The sequence below is a fragment of the Microplitis mediator genome, chromosome 6 (genome assembly GCF_029852145.1).
Source record: "Microplitis mediator isolate UGA2020A chromosome 6, iyMicMedi2.1, whole genome shotgun sequence".
Classification (NCBI taxonomy): domain Eukaryota; kingdom Metazoa; phylum Arthropoda; class Insecta; order Hymenoptera; family Braconidae; genus Microplitis; species Microplitis mediator.
In genome coordinates, this window is record NC_079974.1 from 22,247,922 (window position 1) to 22,273,857 (window position 25,936).

Here is a 25,936-nt window from a genome sequence, read left to right on the forward strand (position 1 = left end):
GGGAAGTGTGAGTTACGGCGTTCAACCGCTGAGCAGAAGTGGGGGTACAGGAATTCTTAGAATTATATTCCCCTACACCCCTGTAGGCGCACTTATAACGCGATTCGACAGTAGTTATTATTATTATTATGATTAATATTATAAAATCAGTGAATAACGTTGAAACAATAACGATTTTTTTCTTTCAGGACTTAGTTCGGCCGAACACGTCCACAGTAAAAAAACTAAACAAGGTTTCTTTAAAACATTGAAGTAAATAAACTCTGTTTTTTAAACAATAAACCAATCAATAGATCGAATAGACTAAGACATATTTTTATAGGGAATTACCGTGTAAAATGACTCAGTAAAAAATAAAAAATGATTTAGTAAAATTTATTTATTTAAAATTTTACTATAATTTAAATTTTGCCGCCACTTATTTAAATTTATAAAAATCTTCAGCCGGTAATTAATTTATTAATTATTATAACTACATGTTCTCTTTTTATTTATAAGAGGAACATTTATTGGGAGAAAAGATAAATATGGTGGAGAGGAAGTTATGGTGCTAGACAACAGCAGCGGGATCCCACTCGAGTAGTTCGGTGCTCGTCGTTCTAAATAAATTTATAATAAAAACATACGGACTCCTTCACAATATTGTTTTACAGTATCTTAATATTATAATAAAAAACCATACAGTTTACACCGTTCTATGTCAGTTGACATCATTATTGTGTCATCGCACCTAGTCATGACTTAATAATACTGCATCCAACCCTGGAACTCTTATCATACCTTCTTGTCAATTTATTATTGAAACATGTTTAGTTTTTTCAAACTATAATTGTCGTATAGAAGTCCGAATTCCAACAATTTTTTACTTTTCATACGATTTGTACAAACTAGTTTTTGGGTAAAGTTTTTACAACCTTTCAAATCATAGTTCTATAATTTAAAATAATTCGAAGTTAAGAATTATGAATTATTTTGATTTATTTCAAATTATAATTTTATTATATGATAAAATATGAAATACTTTAGATTTTTCAAATCATTTCTAATTAGATTTCTTAATCAGGGAAAAAAATAAAAAGATTTAAATAATTTTAAACATTTATTACAAAACATATTTACATAAAATGAAATCAAAGTTAAGAAATTATCTCGTTACTACAAAGATTTAAAAAATCTTCTAATTCTTGATTATTAAAAGATGTTGCGATTGCTTCGCAACAATCATACTGTAAATGAGTATGAAATAAATCGAATACTATTTCTCTACTCTTTTTTATTAAGATACCTCTTTTGATGGCAGCTTTCCAACGATCTTCAATAATTTCATAATAGATAGAATATTTAGTGATATAATCACTTACACATAAACTCCGGAAATCTTCCTGAAATGAAAGACTTACTAAATCTGCCATTTTACAAGTCAATAGATGCCACAAAGAAAATTTAGTATTTCCAATCGTTATTAATTTTAAATTTCCGATCTGATATCCGATGTCGTTTTTGAACAATTCGATCTGTTGTGCGTATTCTTCGAGGCTGCCACCGTGAAGTGAAGAGGAGTATATTGCTGATAATACATCTTCTTTTACTGGGAAACCAATCATATGTCTACTAATTATGTAAAACAATAATAATAGCTTCAAAGAATTATAAGAATGCTTAAGATGTGTCATGTATACCAAATCCTGTTGGTCCTGTGGGGGAATAGCTTCCTCTATTAATTTTGAAACCTCAATAGCTGCACAATCAATGTTCCGCCAATCAAAATTGGTCTTATAGATTATAAATTGAAGGATACTTCGATATCCATACATACATGTGTAGTGAACAAGTGAATAAAAAGATTTATTTGATCGAAATTTTACATTGACGTCAGCTCCGGCAGCGTATAAAAGTTTTATTATTTCCAATTTCTCTCCGACCCCACAAAATTCTTTTTTATCATAATAACTAGATTGATTATTGGCATTTACGAAAATGTAAAACGCGACTGGTTCACCATAAATATCTCGATCGTTGGGATTTGCACCTTTCGCCAAAAGTGATTCAACCAACGGGACATTATATGCTTCAACAGCGTGCATCAATGATGTTTTATTCGTCCTTGTATTTAAATGAATATCGGCTCCATGTTCCAACAATAATGTTGTTATTTCTTCGTATTCTTGAGCGATCGAGTAGTGTAACAGCGTTAAATCCATGTCCTTCCAAAAAATTGATTGGTCCCATTTATTATGAAAGAATTTATTGTTGAATCGTAGATTTACGTCCGCGCCATTTTCCAAAAGCAACGCCGCTACTTCAACGAAGTTCTTAAATACCGCGAAGTGGATTGGATGGTAAACATCGGCGCATTTTGGGGTAACACTTGCTCCATATTTCAATAGAACTTTTACACACTCAATTTTATTATTTAAACAAGCAAGATGTAGTGGCGTAAATCCGTTTTTTATTGGTCCATTTAATACAGAATCAAGACGGGCTCCGTTATTAATAAGAAGTTCAATGATCTCGGGATGTCCGTACCATGCTGCCATGTGAAGTGGGGAACTGCTTTTTTGCTCGGAACCATTAACATTGACACCTTGGCGAATCCGTAGCTTGACCAGTTTAATATCGCCAACTCGGATGGCATCTTCAAGTGATCCTCCCACTAAACAATTACTAGTACAGCGACGTAATTCAACTCCGTTTTTCTTTAGCGACTCCGCAATTTTTCGTAGTTCGTTCTCGAATACCGGCTGTGGAACACGATTTTTACTTGAGATCACCGAAACTTCTGATTCATTTAAATCGCAATTCTTATCTTCATCTCGAACTTGATTACTTGAAGTAATATCACTGCTTGTAACACTCGACATATTTTTAATAATAAGTTTTATGCAATAGACGATATACGTACAGGTTAATTTTTCACTAGTGGAAACACGTGGTCGTTACTTCAAGAGCTTGGAGAAAATGTGTTCTATTGTAGTATGAGTTTGAGGAAGGTCAGTCTCTTGTATATAGTTCAGCTATTTCTGCCCTCTACATTTTCATCCCCACCCTAATAAAGATTAAGTTCATAGGCTACTTTGTAATTTTCTTTATGTTAGTGGCACGTGGCGTGGCCCATGAGGGACGATAGCCAAGAAGAAAAAGAATTTTTTATTCTACAAAATTAATGAATGTATTAGTGAGAATCAAAATATAATATATTAGACAGGCAATCAGATATTCTATTCTTTACGAAATTTAGCATTTAATTATTTTTTTTTTATACTTTATTCAGGCTTTAAGTCTAGGTCTAGATCTAGCATTTGATTAATTAATTTTTTTTATACTTCATTTACTTATTTCCTTAATTAATTGATTAAATTAAATTAATTTTATAAAATAAAGATTCAAAATGTAGCCTATAACTTTTATTAGGGTGGGGATGAAAATTGGGGAGGGGGGCGGAAATACCTGAACCATAAGTTACTTGCCTCAAACTACAGTACACTACAGTAGAGCACAGTCTCATCAATTAAAGACCACGTGTTTTCCATTAGTGAAAAAGTAACCTGTACGTATATCGTCTATTGCATAAAACTTATTACTAAAAATATGTCGAGTGTTACAAGCAGTGATATTACTTCAAGTAATCAAGTTCGAGATGAAGATAAGAATTGCGATTTAAATAAATCAGAAGTTTCGGTGATCTCAAGTGAAAATCGTGTTTCAAGGCCGGCATTCAAGAACGAACTCCAAAAAATTGCAGAATCGCTGAGAAAAAACGGAGTTGAATTAATTGTTAAAAGTAATTGTTTAAATGGAGGATCGCTTAAAAATGCCGCCCGAGTTGGCGATATTAAACTGGTCGAGCTGCGGATTCGCCAAGGTGCAGATGTTAATGATTTAGGACGAAACGGCAGTTCTCCACTCCACGTGGCAGCATGGTATGGACATCCCAAAATCATGGAACTTCTTATTAATAACGGAGCACGTCTTGATTCAGTATTAAATGGATCAACGAAAACTGGATATACGCCACTACATCTTGCTTGTTTAAACAATAAAATTGAGTGTGTAAAAGTTCTATTGAAATATGGAGCAAGTGTTACCCCAAAATGCGCCGATGTTTACCATCCAATCCACATCGCGGTATTTAAGGACTATGTTGAAGTAGCGGCGTTGCTTTTGGAAAATGGCGCAGACGTAAATCTACGATTTAACAATAAATTCTTTTATAATAAATGGGACGAAAAGATTTTGTGGAAGGATATGGATTTAACGCTGTTACACTACTCGATTGCTCGAAAGTACAAAGAAATGACAGCATTATTGTTGGAGTATGGAGCTGATATTCATTTAAATACGAGGTCAAATAAAACATCATTGATGCACGCTGTTGAAGCAAATGATCCCGAGCTGGTTAATTCATTTTTGGCAAAAGGTGCAAACCCCAACGATCAAGATATTTATGGTGAACCAGTAGTGTTTTTCACGGTCTTAAATGCCAATAATCAATCTGTCTATTATAATAAACAAGAATATGATTTCGCTGGAAAGAAACAGGAAGTAATAAAACTTTTATACGCTGCCGAAGCTGACATCAATGCGAAATTTCTATCGAATGGATCTTCTAATTCACTTGTTTACTACATGTGTATGTATGGGCAGTTAAACATCACTTGCTTTATACTTTGGCATACCAATTTCGATTGGCAGAACATTGATGTTGCAACAATTATGGTTACAAAATTTATAGAGGAAGCTATCTCCCCAAATGATCGAGATAATTTCCGATTCATTATATCTTATCGGCAAAGTTTTGCTGTTTTGAAAACATTATTATTGTTATACATTTTTAGCAGACACTCGATTGGTTTCCCAGTAAAAGAAGAAGTATTATCAGCATTACTCTCTTTAAATGACGAAGAAGATATCAAATATATTAAAAAAGACTCTGAAGATAATATCACATATTTAAAACGAACAACGATTGGAAATACTAAAATTTCTTTATGGCATCTATTGACTTGTAAAATGACGGAATTAGTAAGACTTTCACTTCATAAAGATTTTCGGAGTTTATGTCTGAAAGATTATTTTGTTGGTTCGCTTTATCACTTTAATAAAATGATTGAAATTCGTTGGAAAACTGCCGTCAAAAGAAGAACTTCAATCGAAAGAAGTAGCGAAATAATGTTTGATTTATTTTCCAATCATTTACCGTATGATTGTTTCGAAACAATTGCATCATTTTTTACTGATAAAGAATTGGAAGATTTTATAAAAAATTGTACTAATGATAAAATTTGCTAAGTTTGATTAGATTTTATGTATATATATTTTATAATAATTATTTAATATAATTTAAATCTTTTTGTTTTTTTTATTTCGTTGGCTAATTTATCTTTTGTTCCCTTTGCAGAAATAAAAAAAAAATTTTATTTTTTACAAATTAATAAAATTCATAATTTTTTTTTTTTAATTGCAAAAATTTTTAAGATGCGACTGAATCACAGTGGATACACTGTGTTTACCCGGTGGTGAAATGTAACAAACCCACCGTGTAACCACGGTAGATCCACGGTGTTTACACTTCCACGGTGTTTCCACCGTGATTCAAATCTGCGAGGGTTCTGGCATGATAGTCATTCACCTTAATTTTGACTTGCTGAACTAAGTCGAAAAAAAGTTATTTCGTTGCCTCACTTTCGCCTTTATATATAAAAATTATTTCACTTTAGTTTTGACTTTTTCGCCTTATAATTTAAGTCGAATAAGTCTAAACCAAGTCAATTTCGACTTGATCTTGATTTTTTCGTCTTAAATCGTGACTAAGTAAGCCAGTTAAGTCTAACCCAAGGCGAAAACTCAATGTATTTTATATCTCCGTAAAAAAAGTCGAGTTTGTTTTGTGAAAAACGGCTCCAAATTTCGACTTGGTAAATCAAGTCTAAATCAAGTTTTATTTTTGACCCGGGTATATATATCTATGTAAATTTAACATTAATGGTTAACCCTACACCCCCGTAGGCGGGCTTATAACGCGACTCGACTGTACATGACATTCGTTGTATAGCTGTCCCGTAGAAAGTTTGGGATTTTGCCCTACCGCAATTATTCCTTCTCTACTACAATATTTTTCCTTCTCTACTACAATATTTGGATTTGCATGCGCAGAATATCTTTTTAAGAATATTATAATAGAGGGGGAAATAACAATGGTGGCAAAACACTTAATTTCAAAAGCAAAGAAATTTAAAATTATTTATAATAATTTATTTAATTAATTTTTCATTCTTATAATACATCTAATTTATTTAATTATTTATAATTTATGAAACGAGTAGTCAAATAGCATCGAAGCTTTTCGTTAAAATTAAAAAAATTAATAATTTAATTTATTTATTTATTGATTAAATAATTAACAGAATTCGTGAATACATTAATTAATAAATTTTTATTTTTCATTTAAGCTTTAATCCATTGCTCAACATAATCAAGAGTCCGCTTCAGAATTTTTTTTTCCGAAATTCTCAATTGAAGAATCATTTTTTTAGTTGGCGGCATCGTTGTACTCAGCAGATCTAAATCTTCCTGAAAATAGTCAAAAAAAAAGTAATTAATAATTAGTATTCTATTTAAATTTTTTAGCGGCAAGTTCAAGGGTCGCTCCACTGCGCGCTTCGAAACGAGAATTCTCGAAAAAAAATCTGACATTTAAAAAATTTTTATTTACTAAAAAAAATTTGCAAATAATTTCAAAAATTTTATTTATTTATTTTGTAAAATTAAAAAAAAAAATCCTTTCCCGGCCGTCAGCGCGCGGATCTTAAATTATTTTTATTTAAAAAAAAATGCTAGCAGTCAGTTACCAAATTTCATAAAATTAAAAAAAAATTCTTTAAAATTTTGTCATCTAAATTTAAAAAAAAAAAATTTTAATTCCAGTAATTCTATTTTTTTTAAATTACTCGTTTTCGGAGCGCGCGCACTAGAGTAACCGCCAAAAAAAAAATTTGAAAATTACCTCTAAAGTTGTCGGATAATTAGCAATTAAAAGTTTCAATCTCATCTGCAAAAACTTTTTAACATTATCTTCAACTACAGTATCAAGTGAGCAGTCGCGATGTTTCAAATCAAATATTTTTTCTGATTGAATCCAATGATCTAGATCATTTTTCCTCATACTGAATACCCGTAAAAATGACAGCATCTGATCGGAAATCGGGTCGCTTGAATTTTTCAGCAAAAATGTCATTGTCGTTGTGTCGAACCCCAGCTTCTCGAGCAGAGTCGTACGCTCATGGTACAGAGAGTCCGATTTGCTGATACCCAGTCTCAATTTGAACCCGTCGTCTTTATTCTCCACGGGAACGAACCCCGAGTGGACGAAAAAATCGGAATTTGTCCTCGAGCCGTAATTTATAAATATTTGATCCCCTGTTTTAAAATCACGCATCGCGTAACAATCGCAGGTGTCTGAGTTTACGTTGAAGTCCGTTGTAATCTGAGTAATTAAACATAAAAAATGACATTCATTAAACTGTTTTATTAAACAATTAATTGTAATAAATATTTTTTTATAAATTCTTACATTTCCGTCCTCATGATTGCACATATCCCACATTGGTATGAGTGCGTGGATCATTTGGGTGCCATTTTTACTGGGTATTATATTTTGTCTTGTCATTACTGTAGAAACTGCCCAACTTAAACAGACAAATAAATTTTTTAATACACAGAAAAAAAAAATTACAGATTCAAATAATAAATCAAGAATTTTCTAATTTGATAGAATGAAAATTAGAATAATTTTTTTAAAAATGGCCTCGTTATTTATCCTACTTTCTTATAAAAAAAAAATCTAATTATTTTACTGGTTTCAATTAATAGCCTTTGAAAAAATTGTAATTAGCTACACAGAAAAAAAGGATTTCTTGGCATAAGAAAAATTTTTCATCATGAAATGAAATGAAAAATTTTCTCAGGACTAGAAATATCTGTTTCTTGGCTCAAGAAAATTTTTTCTCGCACCAAGAAAATTTCTGTTTTCACTTTATAATGCGAAAAATTTATTAGCGCAAGTAAAAATTTTCTTAGGGCGAGTGAAAATTTTTTGCGTCAAGAAATCCTTTTTTTCTGAGTATGAAATTACCGAAATAGTAAACAATTTCCGGCTTTAATGGATAAAAATCATAAATAATGTCACTTCCATAAAATATAATAATTATGATGCCGAGTAATGAAAGGAAATAGACTTTTTTTATTGGCAATAAAAATAAACAACTCGTGATTTACTTAGCCTACATTTCGCATAAGTGAAAAATTATGAAATTACTGGTTATCGATTTCTATCATTTACGATAGGAAAAGTTTTTTTTTTTATGTTTATTAGTAAATCCGCATATTTTATGTTAATTAGAATCTGCCTCTAGCGGACAGAATTAAAATTTTTATCTGTATACAGAAAAAAATAATTTCTTGATGCAAAAAAAATTTTTCATTATGAAATGAAAATAAAAAATTTTTCTTTAATTCATAGTGCAAAAAATTTACTAGGGCGAGATTAAATTTTCTTGAGCCAAATTCTTCTCTGTACTCGAAAAATTCAAATTTTCTCAAGATAAATTTTGAAATATTTTTTTTTAACCAATGGATAAATTTTAAAAAAATTTTTGAGTCATCAAAATCTTTAACCCTGAGATATTTTCCTGAAATCGTTAATTGTTTTAATTTTGTGGAGACGAATTTTTTTTTCCAATATTTGAAAATATTCATAAAAAAAAATTTTAATTATTTAATAATTCGGATTTTTATATTTTATTTAAAGAAATTTATTACAGAATTAACTAATTGCGGTCACAAATAGAAAATAAATTATAACATAAATTTCCTAAATGAGATTTAATGAGAATTAAAAAAAAAGTAAATTTACATGAATATTAATAAAATTAATAATTAAATCATTATCTAAATTTAATGAGTGTGTTAACAAGTTAACTAAAACTTTCTATCGACACGAATATTAAATTTTTCAAGCCAGTAGCCGCTGATCGTCCATCAAGTCATCAAATCTTCCCCGTCATCCTACACCTCTCCGCTAATAAATCGTCAGTCCGCGCAATTGAAATCGGTCAGCGAAATCCGAAACGCGTTGACGATTTTAGGACTCGCGAACCTGACCCAGAAACCGGAGATTCGTAAACAAAACGCGCTATCGTCCCACAACTTTCTCTCTCGAGCTTAAATCTAAATACTGTTTTCCTTTAAAAAATATTTATCTAACTTTTACCTCTGCAAATATTCACGGTCACGATCTTTAAATTCTCCTCATTGTCTACAAATTCCTCGCAATCCTCATTAAATTATAAAGAATTAATTAATTGCTCATTGTTACAATTTTTATTGCTTTTGAATGAATTATTTGTCAGTTAAATTTTTGTCATATAAAATAAATATACAAGTATGTTATTTATAAAATTATATATATATTTAGAAGACATACATTTAAGTGAAAAAATTATAGTATCAGTATCATATAAGTATTACATGTGAAAGTACTCTCATTTAAAATAAAATCCCAACTTTCAATTACGAAAAATTTTATTTTTTTACTGGGGATTCTACAGTTTTCATGCTGCCGCCAAATGACCGTGGATTCATATAGAACTCTACAAAATTATACTTTTTTAAGAATAAAATTTTTCGATATTTCGAAAAAATTGGATTCTCAAAAAATGCGATTTTTTAAAAAATTTCATAGATTACAATATCTTAATTTTTTTTGTATTTTTTTCCGAAAACTTCATACAAAGATGAAGATTTTGAAAAAAAAAAACATCTGAATTAGTCCATTTTTGAAAAAGTTACAGGTATTTTAAAAAAAGTCTTCGCTGTTTCAAAAGAATTCGCGCCACGGGAGCCGTAGATCGAAAAAATAGGTGATTTTCGGGAATTTCTTTGACTGGAATAATAAAGGAATTTGGGGATCGGGTTTTTTTTTGTTTTCTAAAGAATACATTGAAGATAATTCTCCTAAATTTTCATTAAAAAATATCATGTTGTTACAAAGTTATAAGCATTTTTGTGAAGCAACAAAAAAATTTCCCCCACCACGGTGTCATCTCTAACTCAAAAACGGATTATCAGAAACAAAAAAACCAAACGGCGTTGTAATCTGTATGCATGTGGTTATCGTTGCACATAGGGGATTTTGAAAATTTGGATTTGAAAAAAAATGGCGACATATTAAAAATTTTTTCGTTATTTTTTCTCATTTTTTTGGATTCAAACAGCCCTAAAAAATCTTAAAAATCAAAATTTTCAAAATCCTCTACGTGCAACTTTAGCTACTGAATAGACGAATACGGCAAAAAAAAAAAGTTGCGAATCGGTTGATATTTATGCAAATTACAGATGCCACCAGTTCAAAAAAAGTAGTTTCGAGAAAAATGCGTTTAAAGTTTTTAGTCGATGCAGCGGTCAGTTGACGCGCTGTCACAAAAATGACTATAACTTTAAAAATATTCGGAATTTTCATATAAAACTCCAGATACATATTTTGAACATATAAACTTTGATTGATAAAAAAAAAAAAAATTTTTTTTTTGAAATTTCTCAGTGGCTATCCCCCATAATTTTTGTTAAAATAAAAACAGTGAAATTGTCATTAAAATCTTTTACTAATAATTAGGGCCAGGATTTTTGCGTTAATTTAAAAATAATTAATAATTAGTGGTGTGAAATTTTTTATATTATGGGGAAAAATATTGGTCTTATGAAAAAATTTTTCAAACAAAAGTTGTAGGAAATTTAATTTTCTAAAAAAAATGTCTCTTATAATTTTTTCTTAGGGCTAATAAGAAAGCCGTAATTTCAAAATTAAGATTTTCATAATTAACAAAATTTTGAATCGTTCACTACGAATCTTAATTTTGGAATTACGGTGAAACTAGTGATCGTATAAAAAAATCATAAGAGACATTTTTTTAATAAAATTAAATTTCCTACAACTTTTGTTCAAAAACTTTTTTACTAAGACCGATATTTTCCCCGTAATATCAAAAATTTGAACTATTCATTTAAAAAATAAGGCAAAAATCTTGTCCCTACTAATAATTAAATATTGTAATTAAAATAACAATAAAAATAACAATTAAATAAGACAGCAAGTAGAAGGGAATGTGGATGTACACTTGGATGCATGTGAGAAGGTCGTACGTGAAAATATCGTGAGATCTCAAAGTACTTTCTACTTACTTATATTTTTAATCATTTTTTATCAATAAAAAATAGCTCATTATTATTATTATTTATATAAATTTATAAAAATTACAGCGGATACCCAACGAAAAAAAATATAAATGATTAAGAAATTAAATTTTTTTAATAAAATAAAACATCTTTCGACCCAATTAATTAACTTTCACTTTTCTGTTGCGTATTACAGTTTCAATTGTAATAGAGATATATATAAATATATAAATATAAACATAAATAAAAATAGTTGATTTTAAAAAAATAAAGTCGCGTATAATTGCAGTAATCTAGAGATCTAATGATCTAATGATCTAGATCATACAGTAGCAATAAGCAATTAGTCTCCATATTTAAACAAATCAATGATGAGGATTTTATAATCGTATATATTATAAATATACATATATATATACATATGTATGTTAAATCGTGATTTTTCAGTTGGATTGATTGCCGACTATAATTTACTATCGTAAAGCGGAGTTATGAGTAATGAGTAATGAGATTAAATATAAAATATTAATTTACGAATGTAAGAGCGAGCGAGAAGAAATAAGAGAGCTGGTATCTATGAACCTTTAGAAGTATCTTTAAGTTTCACCGGCTTACTTACGCTACGGTTAAGAGAAAACCGCATCAGTTTGCGAGACAAACTTAACGCGTGAGGATCGACACTCTTATATATTTATATATATGGATATTTATTTATATTTTTGTTAGAAGTTTATTTTTCTAGTGACGGGATCGGATTAAGTAGAGAGAGAATTTTAATTTCTGTTATTTTATTAATTTAATGAATGAACTGTGAAGAGATAATAAGACTGTGCAATAGAAAAAATATAATATTTATTATTTTATGTTTGATGGTGTGGTATGTGCATTATTGGAATAGACGATTAGTTAAAAGAGAACCCAAGTTCGATTTATTTTATTGATTCATTTTTAATTTGAGATTTTTCGCGGTAATTTTAAATTGAGATTCAAATTTACGAGGTATTTTTTTGGTTTGAATTTTTGAGTGATGCCGCGGGAAATAATGTGCTAGTTGTCATTACCGGCTGAAAAATGTGGACGTAATTAACAATATAAATTTAAGGAAAAATAATTAGTAATTATAATAGTAATTATAATAATTAAGTGCGCAATGATGAAGAAGGAATTATTGGCAGTGAAGTTTTTTTTGTTTTTCACGATCGTAAATTGTGTGAGTTTTGAAACCCCGAGATTGAATGGATCTGGTAAAAATTCACGAAGAAATCATGTGAGTTTATTTTAAAATTAAATTTGAATTTTAAATTTTCAAAATCCATAAAAAATTTTTTTTGTCTCGAATTATTTATGTTCTGAAGTCAGCAGACAATTAGTAATTTTTTGATTTTTTTTCACCATATCAATTACAAAAAAACGAAAACTAAAAATATGCACATGTAGAAAATTTAAAAAAAAAGATACAATTTTTTCAAATATTTTTTTTTTATTATTTATCGTTTTAATAAAATTTCAAAAATTATTAGACGTCTGCAAACTTCAGTATCATAATTATTTTAGTCAAAAATTTTTTTAGTCAGAATTAAATAATTCAAAAATTTTATTTTTATTTTACTATTTATCAGAAATTTTTCAAAATTTGAAATCTTTTTTTTTATAAAGACCTCAAATATTTTTTATTTAAAATTATGACTTATTTTGTTTAATGTTCATAATTATTAAGGAAAAAAAAAGTAAATGCAAGTAATTTAAAAAAAAAAGTCTTGTGTAATTTTTTATTTATAAAACTTTCTTTTTTTGTTCCTCGTTATACTTTAGGCCTCTATTTGTAAACATCCATAATCTTTATATTTTTTGTCCGGAAGTATAATAAAAAAAAAATATATATATATATATATAAAATAAATATAAATGCTTATAAAATGTATGAGTGAGTATTAAAAGTCAATTGCTCACTTTCTCAGCAGAATAAAAATTTAAACCTCGCGCGGTGAAATTTAAATATAATAAACTCGATTCGAATCCTGTTTATCCGAACCCGCTAGACAATAAAAAAGTAATTGACTAAACCGAATTAAAAATAGGACATAATGTAACAGCAATTATTTAACTTGACAAATGAAACAAAACAGCGAGTACAAGAATAACTTGTAAAAAAAATTCTCTCGACTTTCCATGCGACTTTCGACTGCACGATGATCATAATTGGAGCTTCATTCTCACGATTCCCCGTCACAATTGCTTAGCTATTAAAATTACATGCCTTGGCGCCACAGTCCATAAAATAATTCGAGATCTATGAGTTGCGTTTGAAAGCTCATTTATTTTATATTTTCCCTAAAAAAATTTAATCTTAATCTTCATCTCAAATCCTTATCTAAAATTCCATACTTTCTTTTTCAGAAATACTCTCATCTAAATGGCGAGGAAGCCGTCGTCGCTGCTGCAGCGGCCGTTGCCGTGGCAGCAACTGCTGATTACCACCCAGATTATCTACCCCAAGAATCTGTTCACCCAACAAATAATAACAACAACAAAAACAATGAAAACGAGAACGAATACCGCGGAGGAAAACTGATAGGAAAATGGCGGAGCACCGGCGAAGCCATCGAACCAAAATGGCGGGACGGCGACTCGATTCCATTGGTGCCGTTCGAAGAAGCCGCCACAAGACGCAAGATCCCTAAAACCCGCGACAAAGTAGCAACTTCTTTTACTATCAATTACCCAGACAATTTACCAGAGTCCGTCCCAAAGAAAAGTCCAATACCCGAGCCCTATTCAACTGGATTTTCAAATTCTCCAGCTTATCAAGATTCAAATTTTCCTATCAATAACAATGGACACGTTAATTCACAAGTAATTTACAAAAATCCATTAATTATTAAAAATTCACAAGGATCCATACCAGTTTCGATCCCCGTTCCAGTTCCATTAAATCACGAGCCAATAACAAATAAATTACACGAATTACATTTAGCTAAATTACGTTATCTAAGTATTCCATTATCAAACATCAATTTACCTATACCTGAAATAATTCCATCTTCCGAAATAACTCCTCATAATTATTTTTATACAACTGATGAAAATAATAACAACACAAATGGATTAAGAATTGTAAATAGACGTTATCGTACCAGGAAACCAAAGCCTGTGACTAAAATACCGGAAGAAGATTCACATACTGGTTACGCGGAGGAAACTATTAAAACAAGTTTGTCTACAACACCTATTACAACACCTAGTTCAACATCTACTACTTCAACAACTACTTCTTCTACAGCTCCAATACCAACAACAACAACAACAACAACAACTAGTACGACCACACCGACACCAACGACGATTACCCCGACGACCAGCGCAATTACGAGCACGGATCCATCAACGGCATCGACAACTAACGCTCACGTAACGGAAAAAACTAAACAGGTTACTAAAGTTAGACAGAGCACCCGTACTACTGATAAAGTTAATCCGTTTGAAAATAAAAACGAGTATGAGCTAAATGACGAGGAGTCCCAGCGACCGAGGCCTAGAAAACGTCGGCCGCCAAGCAATTATGAGTTCGAGCTCGAGGACAAAAGCAGCCCGGGAAATTCGGAGCTCAGAAGCAAGGAGAGACCGGTGGTCAGTCAGAGGAGGAATCGCACCAGAAATAACCAGACGGAAGTTAATAAATTAGAGAACACGGAGCTGAAATCGCTGCTCAAAATGCAGCAGGTCGAGGGCACCAGTTTGTCGGAAATACTCCAGAGACGTAATTTGAGTCTCAGTGATTTATTGAAGCGGAAATCGGAAGTTATCAATGTTCTGAAGAACAAAGACGGCGATGATTTAGATAACTCTGGTAGCATTGATAATATTACTAGTATATTTAATTATGATATCAATAATAATAGCAGTAGTAGTAAGAATACTAGTGACAATAATGATAATAATGATAACAGTAATGACAAAATAAAAAATTCAATCAAAGAAGCGAATGAACGCAGGTGGAGACGACCATTTAGACGTAACAAATTACGTGTACCATCAAGAAGAACGACAACATCACGAGCTCCAGTATCAAAAGAATCAACAAGAGAAGAAACCAACCCAGAGAATATTGAAGTTGATAAAAAAAAATCAACTGAAGAACCTAATGAGAGAAAGTATAACGAAAAACTTTCAACAATTAGTAAATTATCTCCGTCTGTAATATTTCCACGGCTCAATTCGTTTACTAAGAAACCTGTTACTTTAATACCGACATCGACATCAACGACAGCTAAGCCAGCGACAACAAAAAACCAAACGTCGGTTATAAAAGAGGCTACGGATGAGCGCACAGCTAATGAGGGCCGATTAAAACCGGCACAGAGTGACGAGGATGAGATAATGGAGTTTTCGGATTTTTCAACGGTTTCTACAGACGTTGACCAGGACGAGGCCGATGGAGACAAGACCGAGAGATCTGATTTCCCGGTTACGGAGAGAAGTGATACAAATTATTATTTCAACGGCGGGAACACTATTTTTTCTAGATACGAAGACCTGACTAAAGACATAGGTTCGACTTTGAGTATCGAGCATATTCTGACCACTCAGCCGCCGACGAAGCCGACGAAAGCCGATCCCAGTTACCCCATTGACGAAAAGTCCAACAATTTGTTCAGCGAATCTGAGGACTACCAGAACGACGGACTCAAACACGAGCAGGAAGTCGATGAAGAAAATTTTGGCGGCACTACCCTGGGATACGAAGGAACTGATGACCTGGACTATGACTCCACTCCCAGTACTAGTAATTTTAGCAAAGACAAAAATAGAAATAACGAAATTTATGAACGAATTGTCTCTGAAATGGAACCGGAAGTACGCGCGGAAATTTTTGAATTAATCAGCACCGGGTCCAGCGCTAAAAGACTCGAGGAAATTTTACGATCGCGTAATATGAGCATCGATGAACTCATTGCTTTGAGACAACGCGGATCCAGTCGCGTTCATTTGGCCGAACTGTCGAGACTCAGGTCCAAGTCTGGGTCGGAGACTAGTGACGATGATCCTGTTACTGAACCAGTTACCAGTACGGAGCCTAGTAGGAATGATGATGATACTGATGATGCTGATGATGATTTGAAGAAAGAGCCGATAATTATTGACTTGTTCGGCAACAAAGGATTCGAAGCCGGGATAATTAATGAGGAAAAAAATGAAACGGGTTCAAAAAAAAATGTACTAAAGCTAGATGACTTGCTGAGTGCTTTTGATTCGCTGCCTTTCCTGCGTAATTACACAATTGACGATGAAATTATTGAAAAAGTATCGACGGTTACTTCAACTTCGACGACTGAGTCATTTAAATATGAGATTAAAAATATTTTTGATGAATTTAGAGCAGGACAAGTTGGATTTCCTGGTGATAAAGCAGCCGGTGGAGATGCTACTGGAATAAATGCGCAGGAAATGAAGATAATCAGAGATGAGTTGGGAATAAATGACAAGCGAACTGGTAAAAATATAAAAATAGATGCGAGTAGTAAAGAAAATGAGTCAATGGAACGAGAAATGGGGACAGTTGAAGAAATAGTTAGTAAATTTGAGTCACTGGACACTACGGAGGAGATAAATCCAACGGTACCAGAAGTTAAACCGGTTGAAATAAATCTTGCTGGAGAAGTTGAGAGAAAAAATTTGTCAAGAGTGAGACCTAGTATCATTGCCAGTGGCGCAATACTGGGAATGACCATCGTCGGGTTCCTGGTGATCTTCATTGTGTGCAGGATAAAACAGAAGCAGAGGTACAGGTACAAAAATTCGTTTGCTAAAACGGTTTTCCAGACACCGGCGATGTCTGGGAGAAAATTGTCCAACTCGAGCAGTTTGAACACGATAATGGTCAATGTCGTGGCGACTTCGACGGCGAAGCGCGCGGTCCAGCGGGAAACTCAGCAAGTTGAGGAACACTTTGACTGCAGCAAAAGTGACATCGACAACGACTCGCTTGATGCTAATGACAGCTGGGAAACGATACCCGATTTTATGAAATGATTTTGTTCATTTTGAATTAAATATTTATTTGTTACGTACTGACGGTAACGGAAACAGTATTTGTTTAGTAAATTACGCAAGGCTGATTTATTCTAAATTTATTTTCATCATTTTTCAAATAAGATTTTTATATTTATTTTTCATGTATTTATAATTAAATATATTTTATATATAGTTATAATAATTTGTGACTTTAATTATTATTATTTAGATCCTTATTATGATTATGATTAATCCTGAAAGATCACAAGGGATCTAAAAGACGACAGAAAATTTTTAATTTCAAATTCCGAAATGTAAAATTGATCCTTTGAATTTTAAACTCAAATTATCTCAGTAGTTATTGAGTTTAAAAAAAAAATTAAAGAGATCTTTTTTGTAGGGAATTTAAAGCTTTACAAAAAAGGTCTCTTGGAATTTTTTGAATAACTCAATATTTACAAAGATATTTGCAAAAAACCAATCGCACTTTTGAACTACGAAATATCCGCGGGAAAATTTAAAATTTTATTTAATAAAACAAATTTACTTTTTAGAAAACTAAATTTTTTTACGAATCTTTACCAAAGTGCATTTATCCCCCAGTAATTTACCACAAAATTGACTTAAAATATTTGAAATTAATCCTTAATAAGCCATAAGACCCCAGACAGTTCCTAAGTCTCAAATTCCGTCTCTCCTCTCTTTAAACTCAAAATATCTCACAAACTATTGAGTTTTCAAAAAAATAATAGAAGACCTTTTTTGTAGAGAATTCAAAGCTCTACAAAAAAGGTCTCTTGCAATTTTTTGAATAACTCAAAATTTACAAAGATATTTGCAAAAAACCAATCGCATTTTTCAACTACGAAATATTCGCGGGAAAATTTAAAATTTTATTTAATAAAACAAATTTACTTTTTAGAAAATTAAATTTTTTTACGGATCTTTACCAAAGTGCATTTATCCCCCAGTAATTTACCACAAAATTGACTTTAAATATTTGAAATTAATCCTTAATAACCCATAAGACCCCAGACAGTTCCAAAGTCTCAAATTCCGTCTCTCCTCTCTTTAAACTCAAAATATCTCACAAACTATTGAGTTTTCAAAAAAATAACAGGAGACCTTTTTTGTAGAGAATTTGAAGCTCTACAAAAAAGGTCTCTTACCGTTTTTCAAATAACTCATTACTTACATAAATATTTTCAAAAAACCAATGATACTTTTTTTCCTTAAGATTTCCGCGGGAAAATTTTGAATTGTGTTCAATAAAATAAATATAATTTTATCAAAACTAAATTTTTTTTTGTAACTCACCAGTATTCCTCATAAGTGAAGACATCTCGAAGTAATTCAGATACCGGACTATTATTCTTGTTGAATAATTGATTGAAATACGAATATTGGCGCGCAATATTTCGGCAATGTTTCAATGCAGCTTCTAAATAAATAGACAAATAAATAAATTAATTAATTAATTAGTCCACTATATTACCATACTATTTAATTGTGTATAAATAAATTACCTAAAGTAGGACTGCCCTTCAGTTCGATCATATCACTGGTGGTCATGAATAGTACGGTACAATAATTAGCGGGCAAAATATTTAAATAAGGCTTCCATTTTGAATTATCTTTATGCCTTTCAATTAATAAAGCGATAGCCAATGCCACTTGCGGCATGTGTTGAATCAGGGGGTCATTCTGCAGAGCTACAAGCTCCGGTGCCGCGGTTTCGCAGTTGAAAATAATGCTACCAGGAATTTGCATCAACAAATCATTTGCGTTTAAATTTTTTTCAGCTTTCAGGCCCAGCTCGTACCCAGGAAACTCAGCGATACTCGTCCCAGAGTAATTAGCTTTGTTGTCTTGCAACCATTTTACGAATTGTTCAATCGCTACTGAACGCTTTGATGTACTGATCTTCATTTCCTCAAGTCTTTTAACCTTTTCCAGCACCGCCGTGATCTCCAAGTAATTTTCCCATAATTGTGTTGAATATTCTGGATCGCTGCATACTGATAAAAAAAAAAAAAAAAGTCAATTAATTACTCAATTAAAAAATAATAAATAAAATGACACTGAAGTTGGCCGACGTCTGATAATTTTTAGATTTTTTTGAAATCGACAATCATAAAAAAAATATTCAAAAAATTGCACTTATAATTTTTTGAATTTTCTACATGTGAATTTTTTTTTCTTTGCAATCAAATGTTGAAAATAAAAATAAAAAAATTGCACTTATAATTTTTTGAATTTTCTACATGTGAATTTTTTTTTTGCAATCGAATGTTGAAAATAAAAATAAAAAAATTGCTGATAACTTCAGGATCATTAAATAAAATATTTACACTTACATCGTAATAATTTGTCACACTGAACTAAAATTTCGTTCTTTTTCACGGGTGAAATTTTTTTTTGCTGTTTAATTTTACTAGGATAAGATTTCTTTCTGCCCATTTTTTTTTCAACAAAAAATAAATTTAAAAAATGCTATCTAACTAAATTTATAAAATAGTTTTCGAGCTTCTGCTGCATCATTAAATTTATGGCACAACACAACACAAATATAAGTTTTATTTTAAAACTTTTTTTGGGGACTTGAGAACGAGTTTTTTTATTTTTGAAATAAAATTTTAACTAAAAATAGACAAACTCCATCTAATTGTAGAATCTACTTCTACGGGAGAGTAAAATGGGATAAAATTACAACATAACCCTTTATTTTATTTTATTTTCTAATCCTGGATAAATATTTAATTTAATTTGACATTTTACTTGATGGTATTTTTGTAAAATCCACTACTTTGTTGATTGTTGATGGAGTCGTGAATGATTTGAATGAAGTTGGTAGTGATCAGCTGCAGAAAAGTTCGAAAACGATTCGAGAAATCGAGAGAAGTTAGCAGCGAATTCCGAACCCAGATCAGTTCAGAATTTAAAGTCGGAGCGAGTTGCCGCGTTTTCTGAACCGGGAGTAAAAAATGTATTTAAATAATTTCTGTGATAATTTAAAAGAAAAGTCATATATTTATATATTTGTTAATCATTTGTGAGTGGATTTGAATAATAATTATAATTAAATTCCATTGATATGACAGTTAATTAATTTTTTTAAGTCCGGGCTGAAAATGCAAATGGCCGCTGTAGTAAAGGGAATTAAAAAATTTATTTTGCTGATTAAATAATTTTGCGATGATAAATTATTATTACAAGTGATTAATTAAGTGCTAAAGAAAGTGTGTGAGTAATTAATTGTCATTAATTAGACAAGTGAAGTGTTTTTTTATTTTTTTTACTGTGAAAAGGAACGAGCGCCGGCCATTTTGAGCGGGAGTTTAAATTTCAAATTTTCAGCGGTCGGTAAGTCAATGAATTTTCAAATTAATTATGTATCGACTCGAAATATAATTAGATTTAATTTTTAATCGAATTTCCAAAAAAACAGATTTTAATTTAAAATTAATTTCCAATAAAAAAAACACATAAATTTTTTTCAAATTTACGCGGCTTGAATTTAAAAAATTCTAACCTCCAAAAAATTATAATTTTATAATTTCTGATTAACAAAAAAATTCATAATTATTTGCATAAATTAATTATAGAATTTTAATTAAAAAAATAAGTGCTCAGATAAAATAAAAAAAAACGGGCAAAGATTGTCGTATTTATTTATTCAACGTCAAGCCACTAACACTAGTGTCAAAAATTTAAAACGTAAGTATACTTACACATACACACATATATATGTACATACATTTATAAATATATATCAACTACTGCGTGACAATCCGTCACACAACCATCGAATTTAAAAACAAGCCACGTTACACCTGACAATGTTCGTCATACATGAAAAAATGTAAGTACCCGCACTTAAAATAAATAATTAGCCCACGTAAATAATAATCCGTCCCGTTAAAAATTTTTTCAGCTCAAACCCAGCGTCTAATACAAATATAACCTGCAACCAGTCAAAGTGACACTTGAAACTGCCGAAAAATAAATAAATACTCATTTATTAGTATCGTAAATTTAAATGTCACTCATATCCAGTCTATATTTTTAGTTATCATTAAATTTAAAGTGTCGCGCGTTGGGATATTTAGTAAAAAAAAAGTACATCATCATGTATTCATATTTGACGCACGTTATGACATTGGCCAATAGCATAATCGGAGTGAGTGTCCTGGCAATGCCATTTTGCTTCAAACAATGCGGGATAGTCCTGGCGATCCTGATCCTGGTGTTCTGTAGCCTGCTATCGAGGCTCGCCTGCCACTTTTTGATAAAGTCTGCGGTGATGTCCAGGCGCAGGAACTTTGAGTTTCTTGCTTTCCATGCCTTTGGACCCATGGGAAAATTCCTGGTCGAGTTGTTCATCATCGGGTTCCTGCTGGGCACGTGCATCGCTTTCTTTGTCGTCACTGGAGACCTGGGACCTCAAATCTTTGCTAAAATTTTGAACAAAAATCCAGAGGACATTCGTACCAGTTTTTTGCTGGTAACTGGACTGATAATTGTCTTACCACTAGGATTACTGAAGAACATTGACAGTCTCTCCAGCATCTGCACCGTGTCAATTGGATTTTATTTGTGTCTTATTATAAAAGTATGTAAATTTAATTAGTTATTGAAATGAAAGTCATATAATATTTTGTTTATTTTTTTCAGGTGATATCAGAAGCTATAGGACATATTTTTGATGACGATTGGATGGAAAATGTAAATTATTGGAGACCTGCTGGTATTTTACAGTGTCTGCCTATTTTTTCAATGGCTTTGTTTTGCCAGACGCAATTATTTGAAATTTATGAGTCGATTCCGAATGTCTCGTTGGAGAAAATGAACATTGTTGTTAAAGGTGCAATAAATATTTGCACAATTGTGTATTTATGTGTCGGTTTCTTTGGATACGTCGCTTTTTGTACTCAATCTTTCTCAGGTACTTGATTTATATTTTATTTTTAATTTTAAAGTCGAATCTATAACTCTTGAACTCCCACTTTGAATTCCCGCCATTTTTTTTTTTTAAATGAAAAATTTCTGGCTGCCAATTATTCTGTGACTGAGTCCGGAAATTTTGAGCCTTGACTGGATTTTCATTGCGCAAAATAATTACTGATGGTCTTGAGTACCCAGTTGCCAATCTCATATATTTTACTTATAAAAGTGTTTTATTGCAGATTAATTTTCTTACTTTCTCATTACATTTTGGGAAATTGATTTCCAGTCTTAAGTCTTTGGACTGATTCATTTTTATCAATAATCTGAGCGATTAAAATTTTAATTTTTACTAGGGTTTGAAAAAAATTATGATGCTAAAGTTAGCCGACGTCAAATAATTTTTGGATTTGTCTAAAAAAGATAAATTATAAAAAAAAAATATTTTAAAAAATTGCACCTGTAGTTTTTAAAATTTTCCATAAGTGCAATTTTTTTTTTGTAATTTAATTGTTGAAAAAAAAATCGAAAATTTTTAATTGCCTGCTAACTTCAGAATCATAAAAAATTTCCATTAAAAAAAATCCATAAAATTGAATTTTTTTTTTTAATTTTCAACTTTTTATTTAAAAAAATTTCAACTCGCACTAGGACTTAAAAATAAAATAATTTTAAATAATTAAAATAAAAATTTATAATTATTATCATTTCAGGAAATATTTTGACAAGTTTTGAGCCAAGTCTTACTTCCGACTGCATTAAAATAGGATTCGTACTATCAGTATTATTTAGTTTTCCTCTTGTGATCTTCCCATGCCGCGCGAGTTTGAATTCGCTTTTATTCCGACGGGTAAGTTCCCGCCAAAATTCAAATTTAAATAAAAATAAATCCCAAAAATAACAATAATAAATTGCAGAGCTACGGACACGAAGGCTCGACAAATTACATTCCAGAAATAAGATTCCGATGCCTGACTCTGATGATAGTACTGGTGTCCCTAATAACTGGACTGCTGATGCCAAATATTGAGTTCGTTCTCGGTCTCGTAGGATCGACCATTGGAGTCATAATTTGTTTGATTTTTCCCGCTGGATTTTTCATCGCCATCAGTACTAAGAACACAAACGAGCGTTTGATCGCTCAAGTCATTTTATTTATCGGTATTTGGATAATGATTTTAGGATCTTACGCAAATTTATACGCGATTGATGACTCCAGTACAACTAAAATTTCTCTCGTGACGGAAAAACCATTCGTTCCTATAAATAATATTCATTTAAATATCATCGAAGACAATAATAAAAACAATAACAATAATAATGCAGTGGAAATTCCTCAGGTCATTGATATTCTTCCCAAAGAAAAAGGTAATTAATTATATAAACAAGAATTTTATGATACTGAAGTTAGCAGACGTCTAATAATTTTTGGATTTTTTTTTAGACGATAAACCATAAAAAAAAAATATTTGAAAAAATTGCACCTGTAGTTTTTTAAATTTTTGACATGTGTATATTTTTATTTCATTTTTTTGCAATAAACGAAAGTTCAAAAATTTTTAAATGTCTGCTAACTTCAAGATCATAGAATTTTTCAAATATTTAAATAATTTTCTTTATTTCAGAAGAGTCATTGATTAAAAATGACAAGAATTTGAATGATTTCCCGGTGGAAAAGTTGCAAGAAAAAATAAAAATCGATGTGGAAAAAATAAAAATAAAAGCCAACGTTACCTCGAGTACTGACAATAAAAACCCACAAGTGGAAAATAATAAAATCACGGGTATGAATAAAGTCGCCAAAGTGCTGACAGCTGAGGAAAAATTGAAACAAGTCCTGGCTGCTGAGGAAAATGTAAAAAAAGACTCAGAGACCGATAACTTGATAAACGTCGACGCGATAAAAAAAGAAGAGTCCGAGATCGCGGAGGCTGATGGCAAAGACCCTCTGCTGCAGGAACAGCAGCGCGTGAAAGAAGTCATCGAGCGGAATAAAATCGAGTCGATTGAGCTGCTGCAGGAGCAGAAGGCGATTTTGAAAAATTTTGCTAATAAAAAGGAAGAGATTAAGAAAGAAAAAAAATTGCTGGAGAGTTTTAAGGCCAATAGTCCTGTTGAGAAAATTTTGGAGAAGGACTCAAATGGTTTTAATGACAAAGTTGATGGCTCTAGTGACAGACATATCAAAGTTGATAACAAATCTAAGGAAATAAATAATAATTTGGGTAATTTAAATAATACAGGAATTAATATTAATAATCAAAGTAAAGAAATAAAAATTAAAAATACAAATGTACCTTTGGATCCGAAAATTAATGTGCCTTCAAATGAATCACGTGGTCCTGTCCTTAATATTTTGACAAACTGGACAGCTAATCAATTAAATAATTCGTTAGGAAAAATAAATACTGATGATAATCGTTCGATAAATGACACAAAATCAGCTAATGAACTTCCGGTTCCTTTACTATTGAAATTAAACAAGTCAGTGGACAGCGACACTGGCAGGGCGAATGATGAAAAAAATATTGGGCGAGATATTTTACAGGATCGCGGTAGAGAAAAGCGCGACGTTGATGACCTGGAAGTCCGGAAAATTATTTTTGATCAGGAGGTTGAGAAAAAAAGGGAGAGTTTAATAATTGACGGCAATGACAGTAAGGAGTGTAAGTTGGAGAAAAGTAAGCCGGTTATTGGTGACAAAGTCGGTTTGGAGGGAAGCAGTTTGGGTGTAAGCAGTACGGAGTCGATTATAAAGACAAATATTAATTTGTCGGAGCAGAAATTTACAGAGGATTTAAATTTTGGGTTGGATCCTCCTGCTAATTCGGAGTACCAGGTCTTCAAGAAACGGGATCTCAAGGCTCTGAAACCTGGAAGGAGAAAAGATTAATTATTTTATAGTTTTTTTTTTTTTTTTTTTTTTTTTTTAGTGTAGTTTATAAGTTATGATAATTAATTATTTTTTACTGCAGAGATTTATTATATTTTATGATTTATTTCTCTAAGTCAGTTATTTATTTATTTAAAAATTAAGGGGCTATGAATTAAATGTGATAATGCATTTAAAAAAATTAGTTTTGTAATTGTAATTTGTAAAAATTAAATAATAAATAATATTTTTGAAGGTAAACAAAATCACTTATATTTTTTTTCAAAATATATCATTTATTCGTTGTTTATAAAAAAATTTTTAATACAAAATTTTGAGCATGATTTTAAAAAAAGTGGAATCCAAAATAACGAATTTTAATTTAAAAATTTTCACCTCAAAATTGTCAACTGTAACTTTTAAAAAAATCCAAAATTTTTCAATTATTTTTTATTTATAAAAAAAATTCGAGTCCAAAGTAAGAAAATTTCAACTCAAAATTATGAACTTCGTTTAAAAAAAATTTTAATCCAAAATTTTACGCTTACTTTTTATATAAAAAAAATTTGAATCCCAAATTCTGTACTTTCCTTAACAGATAAATTTTAATACTAATTTTTAAAAAATACCTTTAAATTTTTATTATTTGTACAAAATCAAAATTCTAAATACACATTTTTTTACCACAAATTTTCAAATCACGAACTGAATTCAAAATCAAAAATTCCCGCGCGAAAAATAATTTGAAATAGATCCCAGTATAGACATCGATATATACATACACTAGTCATTATTAGATAATATATATGATAAATAATAGCCCAGATAGTCATTAAGAAGAGTATTAGGTAAATAATTACCTGTCCAGCAGAATCGATT

General features: G+C 30.9%; 5 protein-coding genes across 5 annotated transcripts; 3 read left to right on the forward strand and 2 right to left on the reverse strand.

Moving 5' to 3' along the window:
- Positions 1-1,136: 1,136 nt before the first annotated feature.
- LOC130670581 (putative ankyrin repeat protein RF_0381) lies at positions 1,137-2,861 on the reverse strand. The gene is made up of 2 exons (XM_057473996.1): positions 1,866-2,861; positions 1,137-1,226 (listed from the first exon to the last, which is right to left on the reverse strand). The coding sequence occupies exons 1-2, from the start codon at positions 2,859-2,861 to the stop codon at positions 1,137-1,139; spliced, it is 1,086 nt and encodes a 361-aa protein (XP_057329979.1).
- A 727-nt stretch (positions 2,862-3,588) lies between these two features.
- On the forward strand, positions 3,589-4,861 carry LOC130670582 (putative ankyrin repeat protein RF_0381). The gene is made up of 2 exons (XM_057473997.1): positions 3,589-4,630; positions 4,836-4,861. The coding sequence occupies exons 1-2, from the start codon at positions 3,589-3,591 to the stop codon at positions 4,859-4,861; spliced, it is 1,068 nt and encodes a 355-aa protein (XP_057329980.1).
- Positions 4,862-6,340: 1,479 nt separating this feature from the next.
- LOC130669550 (actin-histidine N-methyltransferase) lies at positions 6,341-19,984 on the reverse strand. The gene is made up of 6 exons (XM_057472511.1): positions 19,599-19,984; positions 18,768-19,259; positions 18,559-18,682; positions 7,571-7,685; positions 7,004-7,483; positions 6,341-6,570 (listed from the first exon to the last, which is right to left on the reverse strand). The coding sequence occupies exons 1-6, from the start codon at positions 19,699-19,701 to the stop codon at positions 6,445-6,447; spliced, it is 1,440 nt and encodes a 479-aa protein (XP_057328494.1). The 5' UTR covers positions 19,702-19,984; the 3' UTR covers positions 6,341-6,444.
- Positions 11,876-17,443, forward strand: LOC130669549 (probable serine/threonine-protein kinase nek3). Its single transcript, XM_057472510.1, has 2 exons — positions 11,876-12,496; positions 13,627-17,443. The coding sequence occupies exons 1-2, from the start codon at positions 12,380-12,382 to the stop codon at positions 17,257-17,259; spliced, it is 3,750 nt and encodes a 1,249-aa protein (XP_057328493.1). The 5' UTR covers positions 11,876-12,379; the 3' UTR covers positions 17,260-17,443.
- Positions 19,985-20,946: 962 nt separating the features above from the next.
- Positions 20,947-25,311, forward strand: LOC130669751 (putative sodium-coupled neutral amino acid transporter 10). The gene is made up of 6 exons (XM_057472799.1): positions 20,947-21,103; positions 21,176-21,853; positions 21,916-22,186; positions 22,899-23,035; positions 23,103-23,553; positions 23,811-25,311. The coding sequence occupies exons 2-6, from the start codon at positions 21,371-21,373 to the stop codon at positions 25,076-25,078; spliced, it is 2,610 nt and encodes an 869-aa protein (XP_057328782.1). The 5' UTR covers positions 20,947-21,103; positions 21,176-21,370; the 3' UTR covers positions 25,079-25,311.
- The last annotated feature ends 625 nt before the right edge of the window (positions 25,312-25,936 follow it).